The sequence below is a fragment of the Lutra lutra genome, chromosome 10 (assembly GCF_902655055.1).
Source record: "Lutra lutra chromosome 10, mLutLut1.2, whole genome shotgun sequence".
Lineage (NCBI taxonomy): Eukaryota > Metazoa > Chordata > Mammalia > Carnivora > Mustelidae > Lutra > Lutra lutra.
In genome coordinates this window covers 109264472-109282260 of record NC_062287.1, presented here as the reverse complement: position 1 = coordinate 109282260, position 17789 = coordinate 109264472, and the positions used below count along the sequence as shown (strand labels likewise).

The following is a 17789-nucleotide window of genomic DNA, read 5'->3' as shown; positions in this document are numbered from 1 at the left end:
AACAAAATGTGGTGTAAATATTCATGAATTTGGATTAGGCAATGGATTCTTAGATATGACATCAAAATAGTCTAACAATAACAAAATAAATGAACTGAACTTCCTCAAAATTAACATTTCTTATGCTTCAAAAAACACTAAGAAAAATAAAAGGTGAACTACAGAATCGGAGAAGATATTTGCAAATCGTGCATCTCACAAGTATCCAGAATATATATTTATATCTAGATAGACATATAGAATATATAAAAACTCCTACAACTTAATAATAAAATGACAAAAATTTTTTAAGAAACAGGCAAAGGGCAAAGAGCCTGAATAATTATTTCTCAAGGATATATAACCGGCTCCAAAAGCACATGAAACACTATCAGTCATGAGCTCATCATTAGTCATTAAGGAAACGCACATAGAAACTGTAAGGAGACACTACTTCATACCCATTAGTCAGATAATAAGTGCTGGCGAGGGTGTGAAGAAAGTGAGACCCTCATACACAGTTGGTGGAAATGTAGAAGAGTACAACAACCCCTTTGGAAAAAGTCTGGCAGGTCCTCATTAAACAGACATATGACACAGCAATTTCATTCCTAGGTATGTAAACACATATACCCACAAAAATTCGTAACATTATTCATTACAGCCAAAACGCAGAAAACAACCCAAAGGTCCATCAAGTGAGGAGTAGATAAAAATATATCTACTAGATATAAGTGGATAAAGTATATCCAGGGGTGCCTGGGTGGCTGGCTCAGTCATTAAGTGTCTGCCTACAGCCTAGGACATAATTCCTGGGACTGAGCCCAGTATCAGGCTCCCTGATCAGCGGGAAGCCTGCTTCTCCCTCTCCCACTCCCCCTGCTTGTGTTTCCCTCTCTCGCACAGTCTCTGTCAAATAAACAAACAAAATCTTAAAAAAACAGTATATCCACAAAATGGAATACTGTTTAGCAATAAAAAGGAGTGAAATCCTGATATATGCTACACCACAGATGAACTTTGAAAACATACTGCTCAGTGAAGAAAACCAGTCACAAATGACTACATATTATAACATTTATATTAAATATCCAGAATAAACACATCTACAGAGACAGAAACTAGATTAATGGTTACCAGGGGCGGGAAGGGAAAGACATAGGGAACCACTGCCAATGTCTTCTGGGTTTCTTTGAGGTACTAAAAATGTTCTGAAATTAGATAGTGGTAATGTCTGTACAACTTTGTGAATATATTAAAAAACCAATGAACTGTACACCTTAAAAGGGTGAACTGCATAGTACAGGAATTGTATCTCAATAAAAAATGACTGGCAATCTGCAAAAGAAAAAAGGTAATACATATATATGTTTAAATAAAGCAATGTAGGGGCAGCATCTGGGTGGCTCAGTCAGTTAAGCATCTGCCTTCAGATCAGGCCATGACCTCAAAGGTCCCGGGATGGAGTCCCACATTAGGCTCCCTGCTCACCGAGGAGCCTGCTTCTCACTCTCCCTCTACCCCTCCCCCTGCTTGCTCCATATCGCTCTCTCAAATAAATAAAATCTTTAAAAAAAAAAAAAGCACCGTAGTTTGATAATATCAGAATAGGGTTTGAGGTAGACTAATTCAAGACACACTGCTTAAATAACATTTTTGACAAAGCACTATTTTTTTCTAAACAACTGCAGTCATTTTAATTGATTTTATATGAATAGACAAGTGACTAAAAAAAGTTAAGTAGTTAATGAACTCCATGATGTGTCAGGAATGCAAAAGCTATTTGTTAGTTCTAAGAATTTCCACTCCTATCAATTGATGTAATTCACATTAACAGATTAAAGGACAAAAAAGATATGATCATCTATATCTGTGCTGTCCAATATGGTAGAAACTAGCCACATGAGGCTCTAAGATGTAAATTAAGATTAAATACATTTTCAACAAATGATGCAGGGAAAACTGGATATCTGCATGCAAAAGAATAAAGCTGGGCCCTTACCTTACACCATATACAAAAATTAACTCAAAATGGATCAAAGACTTAACCAAAAAAGTTAAAACTCTTAACAGTTTTAGAAAACACGGAAGATCTTCACATTGTATTTCTTAGACATTGTATTTCTTAGACATGACACCAAAAGCAAAAGCAAAAGCAAAAGCAAAAAAAAAAAAAAAAAAAAAAAAAAAAGATATACTGGACTTCACTGAAATTGAAAACTTTTATGCAAAGGATACTATCAACAAAGTGAAAAGACAAACTACAGAATGGGAGATAATATTTGCAAATCATGTATCTGATAAGGAATTAATATCTAGACTATATAAAGAATTCTTACAACTCAACAACAAAATAACCCAATTCAAAAATGGGCAAAGGAGGGCGCCTGGGTGGCTCAGTGGGTTAAGCCTCTGCCTTCGGCTCAGGTCATGGTCTCAGGGTCCTGGGATCAAGCCCCGCATCGGGCTCTCTGCTCAGCGGGGATTCTGCTTCTCCCTCTCTCTCTCTGCCTGCCTCTCTGCCTACTTGTGATTTCTGTCTATTTCAAATAAATAAATAAAATCTTTAAAAAAAAAATGGGCAAAGGACTTAGACATTTCTTCAAAGAAGATCTACAAATAGCCAATACAGGGCGCCTGTGTGTCTCAGTTGGTTGAGCGTCCATTCAACTCTTGGTTTCAGCTCAGGTCATAATCTCAGGATCTTGAGATCAAGCCCGTGTGAGGCTCCCTGCTCAGCATGGACTCTGCTTCAGATTTTCTCTCTCTCTCTTTCCTCTTGTCCCCCCCCACCTGCCCAGGCGCTGGCTTGCTTTCTCTCTGTAAAATAAATAAATCTTAAAAAGCAAACCAGGGGCACCTATATGGCTCAGTTGGTTAAGTGACTGACTTTGGCTCAGGTCATGGTCCCAGGGTCCTAGGATGGAGCCCTACGTGGGGCTCCTTGCTCAGCAGGGAGCCTGCTTTTCTCTCTCCTTCTGCCTGCTGTGCTTGCTCACTCTGTCAGAGAAATAAAATCTTAAAAAACAAAACAATCCCCCTCTTTCTCTGCCTGCCTCTCTGCCTACTTGTGATCTCTGTCAAATAAATAAATAAAAATTAAAAAGGATGGGCGCCTGGGTGGCTCAGTGGGTTAAAGCCTCTGTCTTCAGCTCAGGTCATAATGATCCCAGGGTTCTGGGAGAGCCCCAAGTCGGGCTCTCTGCTCAGCGGGGGGCCTGCTTCCCCCCTCTCTCTCTGCCTGCCTCTCTGCCTACTTGTGATCTGTCAAATAAATAAAAAATTTTAAAAACCCGGGGCGCCTGGGTGGCTCAGTGGGTTAAGCCGCTGCCTTCGGCTCAGGTCATGATCTCAGGGTCCTGGGATCGAGTCCCGCATCGGGCTCTCTGCTCGGCGGGGAGTCTGCTTCCCTCTCTGTCTCTCTCTCTCTGCCTGCCTCTCTGTCTACTTGTGATCTCTCTCTGTCAAATAAATAAATAAAATCTTTAAAAAAAAAAAATTTTAAAACCCAAAAAAACAAAACACAAATGACCAATACACATATGAAATGATGCTCAGTATCACTAATCATCAGGGAAATGCAAATCAAAACCACAATGAGATATACTTCACATCCATTAGGATATCTATTATTAAAAAAAAGACAAGTATTAGCAAGGAAATGGAGAAAATGGAACCTTTATGCATTGCTGGTGGAAAAATAATACAGTACAGCCTGTATGGTAAACAGTAGGGCAGTTCCTCAAAAAATTACACATAGAATTACCATATGATCCAATAATTCCACTTTTAGGTACAGACCCAAAAGATTGAAAGCAGGGACTCAAACAGATACTTTCAAACCAATATTCATAACAGCATCATTCACAATAGTCAAAAGGTAGAAATAATCCCAAATGTCCATTTACAGAAAAACACATAAAGAGAATGTAGGATAGTGATACAATGGAATCTTACTCAGCAATAAAAAGGAATGGAGTTCTGACACATGGGGCACCTTGGATGAACCTTAAAGGCATCATGCTAAGTGGAAGAGGTCAGATTCAAAAGGATAAATATTATACGATTTCACTTATATGAGGAACCTAGAACAGGCAAATTCAAAGAGACAGAAAGCAGATTAAAGGTTACGGGGGTGGGGGTTCGGTGGCTCAGGTGGTTAAACGACTGTCTTCGGCTCAGGTCAGGATCTGGAGTCCTGGGATCGAGTCCGGCATCGGGCTCCCTGCTTGGCAGGGAGTCTGCTTCTCCCTCTGACCCTCCGCCTTCTCATGCTCTCTCTCAAATCAAAAAAAAAAAAAAAAAAAAAAGGTTACCAGGGGCTGTGAGGAGGAGGAGGAGGAATGGGGAATTACTCCTTTGTGGTTAGAGTTTCTACTTGGGATAATCAGAAAGTTTCAGAAATAAATAGTGGTAATGGTTGCACAAAGCTGTGAATTAATTAATTAATTAATTAATGCCACTGAAATGTACACTTAAAAATAGTGAAAATGGCAAATTTCATGTTACATGTATTTTGCCACAATTTAAAAAAAAAATCACACAACATACCAAAACCATTCCTAGAGAACCAATGTACAATTCTATCATTTTAAATTCTATATCAAATAGTTTTTTTTATACCTAAAATAGTCACCCTATGAAAGTCAGGAAATAGGATGGCATTATTTTACAAATGAAGAGGGAAAAAAAGGTAAAATTGACCTAAGTCAAGTTTTTTGAATAACAGAAAAACAAGAAACCAAAAGTGTCTATAAGCAAAAGTATCTAGTGTGAATTCTACTATTACTACTATGCTGTGTGATTTTAGGCAGCTAAGTAAATCATTTAACTTCTCTAGATCCTAATTTTCCCTTGGAGGTTAAGTAATTTAAGGTCCCTCTGTGTTCTAAAATAAAGTCCTCTATAATCTGGTTCCAACTAAGATCTCACTCTTGCTCCTATATAAACTATAGTGTATGGAAAATCTGCTACGTACCAGACCCACAGGTCTGTTCCTCTTTATTCAAAAAATATCTAATTTTAGACCCAGCTCCCTGTGTCCTAACCAGGGTGAGACCTGGCAGAGGTTGGCAGGGTAAACCTCCTAGGGACTTCCACATCTTCCTCCTGTCCTTCCATAACTCCTGCCCCCTTATTAAACAAACCTTCACATATCTCAATCTACCAAATGTTAGAAGTAGTTCTTTGGGGGCGCCTGGGTGGCTCAGTGGGTTAAAGCCTCTGCCTTCAGCTCAGGTCATGATCCCAGAGTCCTGGGATCGAGCCCGCATCAGGCTCTCTGTTCAGCAGGGAGCCTGCTTCCCTCTCTCTCAGTATGCCTCTCTGTCTACTTGTGATCTCTGTCAAATAAATAAATAAAATCTTAAAAAAAAAAAAAAAAAGAAAGAAAGTAGTTCTTTCTGGGGCGCCTGGGTGGCTCAGTCGTTAAGCGTCTGCCTTTGGCCCAGGTCATGATCTGGGGGTCCTGGGATCAAGGCCTGCATCGGGCTCCCTGCTCAGTGAGAGGCCTGCTTCTCCCTTTCCCACTCCCCCTGCTTGTGTTCCCTCTCTCTCTGTGTCTCTCTCTGTCAAATTAAAGAAAAAAGAAGAAGAAGTAGTAGTTCTTCCTGGAGAGCTTAGGCAATTCTCATCCCCAAAGGTACAATGAAATCAGAGAAGGAATAAGTTGCATAAAGTAGGAAAAGGCTGTTACTATAACGACACCCAGAAAGGCTACTGCTCTGAAGGTAAACAACAGCCCTATAAGATTATCATCCTTGGGGCGCCTGGGTGGCTCAGTGGGTTAAAGCCTCTGCCTTTGGCGCTGGTCATGATCCTGGGATCCTGGGATCCAGCCCCACATCCGGCTCTCTGCTCGGCGGGGATCCTGCTTCCTCCTCTCTCTCTGCCTGCCTCTCTGCCTGCTTGTGATCTCTGTCTGTCAAATGAATAAATAAAATCTTTAAAAAAAAAAAAAAAAGATTATCATCCTTTCAGGGCGCCTGGGTGGCTCAGTTAAGCATCTGCCTTCAGCTCAGGTCATGATCTGGGATCCAGCCCCATGTCAGGCTCCCTGCGTGGCACGGGGTCTGCTTCTCCCTCTCCCCAACCCATCCCCTACCCTTGACTGTGCTCTCTCTTGTTATTTCTTTCTCTTTCTCAAACAAATAAAATCTTTTTTTTTTTAATTTTTTGAAGATTTTTATTTATTTACAAGAGAGTGAGAGAGAAAGAGTGAGAGCATGAGAGGGAAGAAGGTCAGAGGGAAAAGCAGACGCCCCGTGAAGCTGGGAGCCCAATTTGGGACTTGATCCCCATGACCTGAGCCAAGGGCAGTTGCCTAACCAACTGAGCCACACAGGCGCCCCATCAAACAAAAAATCTTAAAAAAAGAAAAAAAAAATATCATCTTCCCTACTTTATAAAAAAATGAAGGACAGAAGTAATTTGCCCAAGTTACAAAGCTAGTAAAATTGGTGTTGCTGGAATTTGAATCCTGACACTTTGATTCTAGAACCAATGGTCTAAACTGCAGGTCTATGCTGACACTAGTTTGGAATGAAACTTTAACCACACCAGCAGCTTGAGGCGGCTAGAAGAAACTGGCAAAGGAAGGAGACTTCAGACAGCTTAAATGGCTCTGGCAAAGAGAGGGGAAGTGGTGAGATCTTTTGGAAACAAATGACACTCTATAAATTAGAAAATTGCTTCGTAGATAGGAGGTTAACAAAAATCTTCCCCGGGGTGGGAGATTTTTGGTATTTGCTAAGGAATACTACATTTCTAGGTCTGCTGCTGTTTATTCTACCATTCCTGGTTTTTAACGATCTTTAAAATTTTTAAGTAATCTCTATGCCTACTGTGTGGCTTGAACCTACAGCCTCGAGATTAAGAGTCACATGCTCCACAGACTAAATCTGCCAGGTGCCTCCTACCATTCCTGATTTCTAATTCTAGTTTTTACCTGACAAATTATGTTACTGGTCATTCAGCTATTCTGACTGAAAAATATTACTATTCCTAACCAGAAACCATTTTATATCAGAGTGCTTTGAATTTAGTACATTATATATGTTAGTAAAATTTGTTTTCATTCACTAAATTTGTAGTAAACTAACATTTATTTACACACCTTCTGTAAAGATGAAATTGCCAGTATTTTTTACCAAGATTAATTCTTCATCTCCTATTTTCTCTAAGATTCTGATTTTACTCCACTGCCTAAGGGAAAAAAAAATTAATTACAGAGCCTCTACTGGTGATGGTTTAAGAAGTCAAGAAACAATTAGATTTTCATGTCCCACATCATGATATTGCTATTAAAAAAAAGTCTGAGGGCACATTTTTAAAAATTGAGATGGATTAAATCTGGATTTTTGCAACATACACCAAATCCCCTCTTGATTACCCTTAATATGCACTAATATACACTTTAAAAGAAGAAAAATGCTCAGGCTCTCATCCTCCCCCACCCTTCACAAACATACGAATACATATATACCCCCAAATCAAGTGAACTTTAAAGTGTTGTTCTCATTTTCTCTTATTTCATGTTTTGAGAAATCAACATTACCTACCTCAAGGTAGGTAGATACACAGAGGCACATATCACAGAGGCAGATACACACACACACACACTCTCTCTCTCTCTCTCTGACAGATTGCTGTCTATACCCTCCCCCCACTGTGTGCATGTGAGTACTATAAAAATTATTATCTGAACACTTAACTCATTCATAAAACAGGGACATACTGAATATGGAGTAACAACCAGATACTCCCCATACAAAGAAAAAGGCACAGTTCTAGCCCTCAAGAAGACCGCTGGCCACTAGGGGGAGACAGACATGTAAATAAATTATAGTACTGCAATTCGATGTGACATGTATTAAGACAAGTAGATACAAATGTTATTAAAACTCGGAAGGAAGAACAACTAGCACAGAGGGGTTGACTAAGGCTCCATCATAAGAACTGATAGAAGAGGAAATGTTTATTCATTAAGTATAACTTTACTAAATACCTACTAAGTTCCAAAGACAAAGGATACAGACTCTTAATGTTGTACCTCTATGAAGAGGTGACCTCTTCAAACTTTTTTGGGCTTCCCTCTCACCCTATCGGATTTCTCAGTATCTCATTAATAAGATATAAGTAGACAGAGCACAAGCATTTTTCAAAAATAAAAGATTATAATCTTGGGGCACCTATGTGGCTCAGTTGGTTAAGCATCTGACTTGCCTCAGGTGATGATCTCAGGGTCCTAGGGTCCTAGGGTCAGACTCCACGCTCAGCAGGGAGACTGCTTATCCCTCTGCTCCCCCACCCTACCCTGCTCATTCTCTCTCTCAAATAAGTCAATAAAATCTTTTTTTAAAAAGGTTATAATCTTTGTTTAGAAATCTGTATAATTTCACTTTACCTTACTTAATGGGGGATTTTAATGGGAACATCCTAAGGAAGTACAAAAATAGTGGAAATCACTTCCTCACAGTTTTTATCTTTTGATCCACAGTAACACTGTCCCCAAAATAGTAGAAGACCTGAGCCGAAGGATTAAGGAAGAACCCGCCCTTAGTTTTTTTTATGTATAACCGCTCCAATACATTACAAAGAAGGCATACTGATGAACCTGCATGGCTGGAAAAGCTTGCCTTTTTGAAATTTCAGCTATGTCAGTCTTCAAGTATTTTCTGGGCAACTTAGATCAACTTCTGCAGAGATCAAGAGTACACAGAACACTTTCTACATATGAAATCTTTACGAGACCAGTTAATTTCAAGAAAAAGACAAAGTAATCCATAAAAAGAAAATTATCTACAGACTTTGGCAAGAAGCTTATTCACAACTAAGTCTCTCTTGATTTAGAAGGAAAAGGGGCATCTGAAAAGGCAGAAGCTCAAAGATAGTGAGCTTTACTTTGTGTTGGATATACAACACAATGTGAACTTTCTCCTCAAGGTTGCTGCAGAACTGGCGTCAAATACCTACTATATATACAGAATGATCCTAAAATTCTCTGAAAGAGTCAGCATACACTTAGCCTGACCACAAATATGCCCTCCACAAAACCAACCAGCTGAGAAATGAGTTAAAGTGCTGGATCCCTTCCACCAACATTGCCTGCTTTTCTACATACCATTTAGTATAATCAACTGTTCAGTGCGCTTGCTGCAGATTTAACCATGATATCATCACAATTCTGCAAAGGAAAAAACTGTGGCTGTTAAGTAGCAAAATCACCCTCTGAAATTCAGGATGAAGATAAGACACCTCCATCAACATCCTGAAGAAAAATAATCTGAGTTCAGATGTTATACCAAAAGCACATTTTTGTTCCCTCAAAGGAACAAAAATTTGAATATACCTACTTTTCTCCTTGGATAATGACAAAAGAAGTATCCATAATATTATACTTTCTACCAACATGCAAAATATTCAATTAGTTTATCCACAAGCAGCCTGGTAAAGATGTGTTAATTCCTCACTCTACCTTCTGTCCCATTCTTTAAAATTTTCACTTCCTTTTTGTAGCCCCAGAACATTTTTTAAATTTATCACTTTCACTATCTGACATTTAAAAGTTAGTCTAAAGGAAACTGTATCCCCCCTCAAAATGTAAAAGGTTTGCTTTTTCTAATTATTTACCTCCTAGAACAAAAAAGGGAATATTTTAGGGGTGCCTGGGTGGCTCAGTGGGTTAAAGCCTCTGCCTTCAGCTCAGGTCATGATCCCAGCATCCCTGGGATGGAGCCCCACACGTCGGGAATCTCTGCTCAGCAGGGAGCCTGCTTCCCTTCCTCTCTCTCTGCCTGCCTCTCTGCCTACCTGTGATCTGTCAAATAAATAAATCTTAAAAAATAAATAAATAAATAAATAAAAAGGAATTTTAGAAAGCCTAATTACTAGGAAACAATCTTTAAATTACCCACACACAACAAAAAAAAATCACCTACCAAAAATGGAAACAATAATGAACTCAGAAATACTCAGTTTCTCGCTCAACCTAACCAATTTCTTAACTTTATTTTCAATAGCCAATGAACATCCACTGAGATCCAAATACTCCCTGAACACTTCTGTTTACTGCTTGATTTGTTTCTACAGCAACAGACACCCAGAACACAGAATACAAAGATAAAGCCTAGTTTTTTTCGCCATCTTCTGTAACTGATGCAACTGATGCAACTCTAAGTCATTAGTATAATACATGGTACAAGCCATGCCACTGCAGCTCCTGGAAGGTAAAGATTAGTGTACCTATTAGGCAAGTACAATTTACAGAAAAAGAGGAAAAAACAACAACAACAACCTAGAAGTTTATCTCAAATTTAAAGAAGTAAATGATCTTTATGCCTGTCACTGAGTAAGGTACTGCAGACCTCAGAGGGCAACTTGTTCTGAAAAACACTGACTTGAGACATTTGCTCAGTAAATAACACAATGAAATGTGCCACACATGCATCTTCTCCGAAGTCTTTCGGTTAAGTTCAGGGAGCCAGCAAGTAGTCCCTGGAAGCCAGATTATATAAATGCACCTACTTCCAGTCTTGCTACATTGCTCTCATCAGGATGCTTTCCTCTACCTCCCTTCTCTCTAGAACGGATAGGTTTTGATTCACAAAGGTCAATCTCTTAAGCAACATATGACCTTTTTTTTTTTTCAAACTGTCAAACTTGAGATTTAAAGGGGTCATGAAATTTCATGTGTAGAAGTAGTAGCTCCAGACGGAAGTGGCAAAAGATCAAGAGCTGATATTATAAACTGTCCCCCACTAGCACATACACTCCTCCCCTCTCCTACTGTCATGACTACATTACAATCCTGGCAAGACCTCTTTCCTTCTGAGCTTTCAGTCACCCACCTGTGCCAACTCAAGTTAAAGCAGAAAAAATTATGTCTTCACTCCTGTAACTACCTAGGAACATTAGTTTAAGACTGGTAAACTGGGGGCGCCTGGGTGGCTCAGTTGATTAAGTGTCTGCCTTCAGCTTGGGTCCATTCCAGGGTCCTGGGTTTTAAGCCCCACACTGGCATCCCTGCTCCACGGCAGGGACTGCTTCTCCCTCTCCCCCTGCTTATATGCTTGCACTCACTCACTCTCTGTCAAATAAAAAAAAAAAAAAAAAAGACTGGTAAATATCTTATTGTTGCTGGACTGTTTAATGCTTGGAGTCAGTTTACTTTTTTTTTTTTTTTAAGTATTTTTTAATTTATTTGTCAGAGAGAGAAAGAGAACACAAGCAGGGGGAATGGTAGGCAGAAGGAGAAGCAGGCTCCCCACTGAGCAAGGAGTCTGATGTGGGTCTCAATCCCAGGACACTAGGATCATGACCTAAGGCAGACACTAACCAACTGAGCCACCAGGCATCCCTGAAGAAAATATTGAATAAAAGTAGTTATACTCGGGACGCTTGGGTGGCTCAGTCGGTTAAGCCGCTGCCTTCGGCTCGGGTCATGATCCCAGGGTCCTGGGATCGAGTCCCCCATCAGGCTCCTTGCTCGACAGGGAGCCTGCTTCTCTCTCCCCCTCTGCCTGCCACTCTGCCTGCTTGTGTGCTCTCTCTCTCTCTCAATCTGACAAATAAATAAATAAAACCTTTAAAAAAAAAGTAGTTATACTCAAGCTACTAAGGGAAACTAATAGTGCAACTTAATGGCCACATCTTTGCTAAAATTTCTCTGGACTTAAGCATCACATCTTACAGTATTACCAATCACCGTCAGCCAAGTTCAAATTCTTAGAAAATTCACTTTCAGGGGCCCCTGGGTAGCTCAGTCAGTTAAGTGTCTGACTCTTGATTTGGGCTCAGGTCACAATCTCAGGGTTGTGAGATTGAGCCCCACGTCCAGCTCCACACTAGGCATGGAGCCTACTTAAGATTCTCTCTCCCTCTTCTTCTGCCCTTCCCCTCACCTCTTCCTCAAAAAAAAAAAGAAAAAAATCACCTTCAGGTATGACTCTATTATTTATTATCTTAAGCAATACTACATAATGAAAACAAAGGAACTGGAGTAAGAAGTGGGTGTGAGCCTGGGTCTAAGTACTGCCTTGATGAGCTTCAAATTCCCTAAGACATTTTCTTCTTGGTTGAAAATGTCAAGAATTTCACCGAACACACAGGATTGCTGTGAGGTTTAAATGAGAACATATGGGATGCCTGGGCAGTTCAGCTGGTTGAACATCTGCTTTAGCTCAGGCCATGGTCCTGAGATCCTGGGATTGAGCCCCGAGTTGGGCTTCCTGCTCAGTGGGAAGTCTGCTTCTTTCTCTTCACCCTCTCCCTCTCACTCTGCCCCTTCCCCCTGCTCAAGCTTTCTCTCTCTCGCAAATAAATAAAATCTAAAAATAAATAAATAAATATATGAGAACATATGTACAAATACTCTGCAAACTGTGAAGTGCCTTATAGATTAAAAGAGAGGCTATGTAGAGTAGTGGCAGGGTTTGGACCAGGTTTCCAGGGTTCAAATCCTGATTTAGTCTCTCACTATATATGATCTACTTAACTTAATAGAAGCCATCACCCAGGACTGTGTATGGATTAAATTAAACAGAAGCAAGGTAGCCAACACATGTTTTAAAAAAAAAAAAAAAAAAAAAAAAGCAATTGTGGTTTTGAACATGAATCAAAATTGGGACTGGGAAACCAACCATCTTGCCTCCAAAGAATGGTCTATGTGGCTAGAGATAAATCATACTTCAAATGCCTCTTCTCAAACAGCATAAAACATCAGACAAGATTTTTTTCTTTATCATCCCAAGTAGTAGGCTTTTAATAAATTTTCCAAGTCCACCCCTTTGAATGGAGCTCTTTTCTGATTACACCATCTCTAAATCTCTTCACAACAAATGTCTAATCCTAGGGATGAAATTTTATGAGATCCAACAACTGCTTTCTCTCCATCCCCTCACTGCCAATAATTTAATATGAAGGTTTAATTTCTGGAAGGTGTTATTCAGGAGAAGGCCCTTCTCTAAGTAACAGAGTTCGTCTCATTCTTAACTTCTAGGTAGAGGGAGCTTGAAAGAATGGTCAAATCTGAACAGGGGAAGTGTAGAGTCAGACGACATAGCAGCAATGAGCTTATACTAGAACAAACTCCTGGACATTAAGACAATCAGACTGGGGCACCTGGGTGGCTCAGTCAGATGAGTGTCTGTCTTCAGCTCAGGTCATGATCCCAGGGTCCTAGGATCCAGTCCTGCGTTGGGCTCCCTGCCCCTACCTCTGCCTGCCACGCCCCCTGCTTGTGCTTGCTCTCTCTCTCCCTCTCTGACAAATAAATAAATAAAATTTTAAAAAGTGTATTTACCAAAAAAGAAGACTAGAGCAGAAGGTTGAAAGTAAACTCAAGGAGAAAAGAGGGCTGACCAACAAAAATAAAAGGCTTAAACAAAATCCACACCTGCTTGCCCGGGTTGCTCTAAATCTTTAGAAGTAATCATTATACATACTTACAGACCATAAGAATTAAAACATCCTAATCTGAATTATTTGGTATAATAACTGATTCTCTTAACTTGTTGGAATGTAATGAGAGAAACCCTGGTGAAAAGTATGCCAATTATGTTAGAATTTCATATTGCCAAGAGGAACAGGATTAACCAAAGAAACTGATATTATTTAATATGAGGAACAGGATTAACCAGAGAAACTGATATTATTTAATAAATTTTAATTCATCCTTCACTATACTTCTTAGGCAATCTGTTCAGTAGTGGGAAGAAAGTTCCTAAGATAGACAGTAAATAATCAGAAGAAGGGGCGCCTGGGTGGCTCAGTGGGTTAAGCCTCTGCCTTCGGCTCAGGTCATGATCCCAGGTCCTGGGTTCAAGCCCCACATCGGGCTTTCTGCTCAGCAGGGAGCCTGCTTCCTCCTCTCTCTCTGCCTGCCTCTCTGCCTACTTGTGATTTCTCTCTGTCAAATAAATAAATAAAATCTTTAAAAAAAAAAATAATCAGAAGAAGCCCCTAAAAGCTCTCTCCCCCCGCCCACCACTATCCTCATGGGAATTCTTTTTTTTTTTAATTAAAGATTTTATTTATTTGACAGACAGAGATCACAAGTAGGCAGAGAGGCAGGCAGAGAGAGAGAGAGGAAGCAGGCTCCCTGCTGAGCAGAGAGCCCGATGTGGGGCTCGATCCCAGGACCCTGAGACCATGACCTGAGCCGAAGGCAGAGGCTTTATTTAACCCACTGAGCCACCCAGGCGCCCCTATCCTCATGGGAATTCTAAACCTGTGTCTCCCATGGCCTTTGCCCAAGGAAGTACACGTCTTAAGTGCTTACTACAGGCGGAGTAGTGTCTAAGGCACAACAGAAAGAAATGGAAGACAGCTACTATTTTCAAGAATCTCACAGTTTACATGGAAAACAAAACCCAATTAAGAAGTCTAAAAGCACAGGAAAAAGCAAAATGAGAACAAGATCCTACAGAAAGTTTAAACAATCCAGCTTCACACAGGTGAATGTGGCCAAGAAATGCAACAGCTGGAGGCACCTGGGCGGTTCGGTAAGTTAAGCATCTGCCTTCGGCTCAGGTCATGATCCCAGGGTTCTGGGATCTAGCCCCACATTGGGCTCCCTGCTCAATAGTAAGTTTGTTTTTCCCTCTCTCTCTGCCCCTCCACCTGCTTGTGCTCATGGGCCCACGTTCTCTCTCTCTCTCAAATAAATTTTTTTTTAAATCTTAAAAAAAAAAGAAATGCAACAGCTGAATATCAATGTGGCTAGATATTACTACACATTCAAAAATAATAAGAGCTAACATATGAATGCTTCCTATATGCTAAGTATTTTCAAGGCCATTTTCTAGCTCATGTAATCCTCAAAACAGCCCTATGAAATAAAATAGCAAAATATCAATTTTAGTTATGAAGAAAGTAAGAATCAAAAAGGTTAGGTAACTTGAGCCAGGATAATTTAATAAGTAGCCAAGTTGGGAATTCAATCTAGGTCCAAAAGATTGGTTATAAAAAAGTTACAAAAAAGTCTATATTCTAATCAAATTCACAGAAACAGAAAGTAAAATTGTGGCTGCTGGGGGTGGGTGGGGGAAGTGCAGAGGTGCTGTTCAAAGTTTTTAAGGTTTCAATTACATAAGATGAAAAATTTCTAGATCTGTTGTACAACACTGTGCTTACAGTAAAACTGTATACATAAAAACTTGTTAAGGGTAGAGATTTCATGCCATGTATTTTTTTCTTTTTTAAATACACACATACACACACGCGCGTGCGCACACGCGCCAACACACACACACATACACAGTGTGACACCCTCCCCTCCCCAAGTCGACATTCTTTTTTTTTTTTTTTTTAAAGATTTTAATTTATTTGACACACAGAGAGAGATCACAAGTAGGCAGAGAGGCAGGCAGAGAAAGAGGGGTAAGCAGGCTCCCTGCTGAGCAGAGAGCCCAATGCGGGGCTCTATTCCAGGACCCTGAGATCATGACCTGAGCCGAAGGCAGAGGCTTTAACCGACTGAGCCACCCAGCCGCCCCCCACCCAAAATCGACATTCTTAACTCTCAAACTTCTTAGTCTCAGGAATCCCTTACACTCTTAAAAATTACTGAGGACCCCAAACAGCTTTTGTTTATATAGGTTATTTATGTTTTATATGGTTTTTTTTAATATTTTATTTATTTGAGAGAGAGAGAACACAAGCAGGGGGAGTGGGTGAGGGAGAAGCAGACTCCCCACTGAGCAGGGAGCCCAATGTGGGGCTTGATCCCAGGACTCCGGGATCATGACCTGGGCCAAAGGCAGATGCTTAACCGACTGAGCCAACCAGATGCCCCATATTTGTTTTATTTAGGTTATTTATTTATATAGGTTATATATATTTACTGATTATAAATTAAAGCAGAGGAATTCTCTAAATATAAAATGGCAAAACAAGGCAACACACTGTGCCTATATTTCCACACAGGCTCAAGGAAATTTCAGGATTTCAGGGTAATAATTCACGGGACCACAATGAGAGTACAGAGATTATAGCAGGTACATATAAATCAAAAGTAAGAGCACAACAGGAGTACTGAAAATGCACTTTAATATCTGAAAAAGCACTTGTATACCCTACTACCTTAGGAAATAATAGGAAATACAAGAGTACACAAATATACATGCCATTAGCTCTGCAAGCAATGATATCACACATCATGTAGTTCTGGAAAACTACTGTTTCTAGAAAATCTCCAATCAGAGAATGAGAGAGAAAAAGACAAACAACGTCTTAATTATTACTATGGAAATAGTTTTGACTATGCAGATCCCTATAAAAGAATCCTGAGTATAAATCACACTTTGAGAACCACTGTTTTACATCAATCATCGTTAAACCACAAGTTACAAAAATCAATTCAGATCACTGGGGCACCTGGCTGTCTCAGTCAGGAGAGCATCCAACTGTTGATCTTGAGGTCATGAGTTTGAGCTCCACCTTGGGTACAGCGATTACTTAAAATAAAAAAGAAAAACTATGGGGCACCTGGGTGGCTCAGTGGGTTAAGCCTCTCCCCTTTGGCTCAGGTCATGATCCCAGGGTCCTGGGATCGAGCCCAGCATTGGGCTCTCTGCTCAGTGAGGAGCCTGCTTCCCACCCCCACCCCCACCTCTCTGCCTACTTGTGATTTTTGTCTATCAAATAAATAAATAAAATCTTAAAAAAAAAAAAACTAAAAAATATATCAACTTAGGTCATATATGCATTTTTCAAAAATGAAGTAATAATAGAATGAAATTTAAAGTGTCAGAAAATGTAGTATGGGTAAGTTCCATTTCCTGAAACTTTTGTTAGTTACGTACATCCAGCTGTATGCAAAGTACTAGGTGGTAAAATAGAATAATATACTTCTTACTGCAGGTCAAAAATTGTAGAAAACACTGCACAACAAGAATAAATTTCCGTATTCTGCCAAAGCAAAGGCCATACACATAACCTACAATCTGTAGACTGAAAACTGAGAATTTGTGACAACCAGATACTCTCCAACAAGAATGGAATTGAAGGTTTCAGATGGATAAAATTTCTAGACTTAAGGAAGATCACAGTTCACCTTACCACTGTTAGCCACAGCCATCAATAAAGCTTTTCCCATCACCTTCTCTTCCACCGTCAATTCAGGGAAAAGGAAGTCAAGAGAGGTTATCCAAGTTCCACTGGCCACAAATAAAGGTGTTCTTTCCTTCCCTCTACACAAGCTCTTGTTTTTAATCACTGGATTCACTTCCGAAATGAAGGGCCCGCCTTCACAGCAAACTGGTCAACAACTGCTCTGTTACCGGCATTAAGGTTACTGCTCTCATCCTGAATCTTTAAGATTTCAGGGGTCAAAACTGCAGCATTCTGACCCAGCAATGGTTCACGTTGTAGATCTCTCTTGGTATCCCGGCAAAAGAAGGCTTGCATCTGGTGAACTGCAACAAATGGAAACAGCACACAGGGAAAGGCAGAGCCAGCCCGCACCCACAGCTGAAGCTCCACCCACAGCCTGGCAATCCAGGACACCCAGAAGTCTCAAGGGCTTCGCTGAGAAGCCACAAAGACCGACTGTACTGGAGGCAGTGAGTGAAATATAAAATCACCGCCTGTTCCTCTCTACCAGAACTGAACTACAGAATTTTATTTCAGAAACCGTTTCTCCCAACTAGTCCAAACAGACCAATAGGAAGTGTGATGAAAATTACCAAAGGCAGAGGCAGGCCTAAACTCAGTCATGTATCATAATGGCACATACTTTTAAAAAGTGGGGTAACATGCATATAACTTAAGATTTATCTTGGTAACCATTTTTGAGTGTTCAATGGCATTAA

General features: G+C 40.1%; 1 protein-coding gene across 5 annotated transcripts in view; it reads right to left on the bottom strand.

Annotated features, from left to right (window-relative positions):
* Positions 1–17789, bottom strand: part of KDM2A (lysine demethylase 2A) — a 112017-nt gene that overhangs the window by 51745 nt on the left and 42483 nt on the right. Inside the window, exon 1 of one of the 5 annotated variants that reach the window (XM_047693927.1) lies at positions 17038–17059. The exons of 3 other annotated variants lie outside the window; for them this stretch is intronic. Coding sequence is in view for 1 of the 2 variants with exons in the window: in XM_047693926.1 (XP_047549882.1) it covers positions 9101–9103 (3 nt within the window). In the remaining variant the exon portion in view is untranslated. Of the gene's footprint in view, positions 1–9100; positions 9122–17037; positions 17060–17789 lie in introns of those variants that run through there. One more of the 5 variants, XM_047693926.1, reaches the window with a different exon arrangement.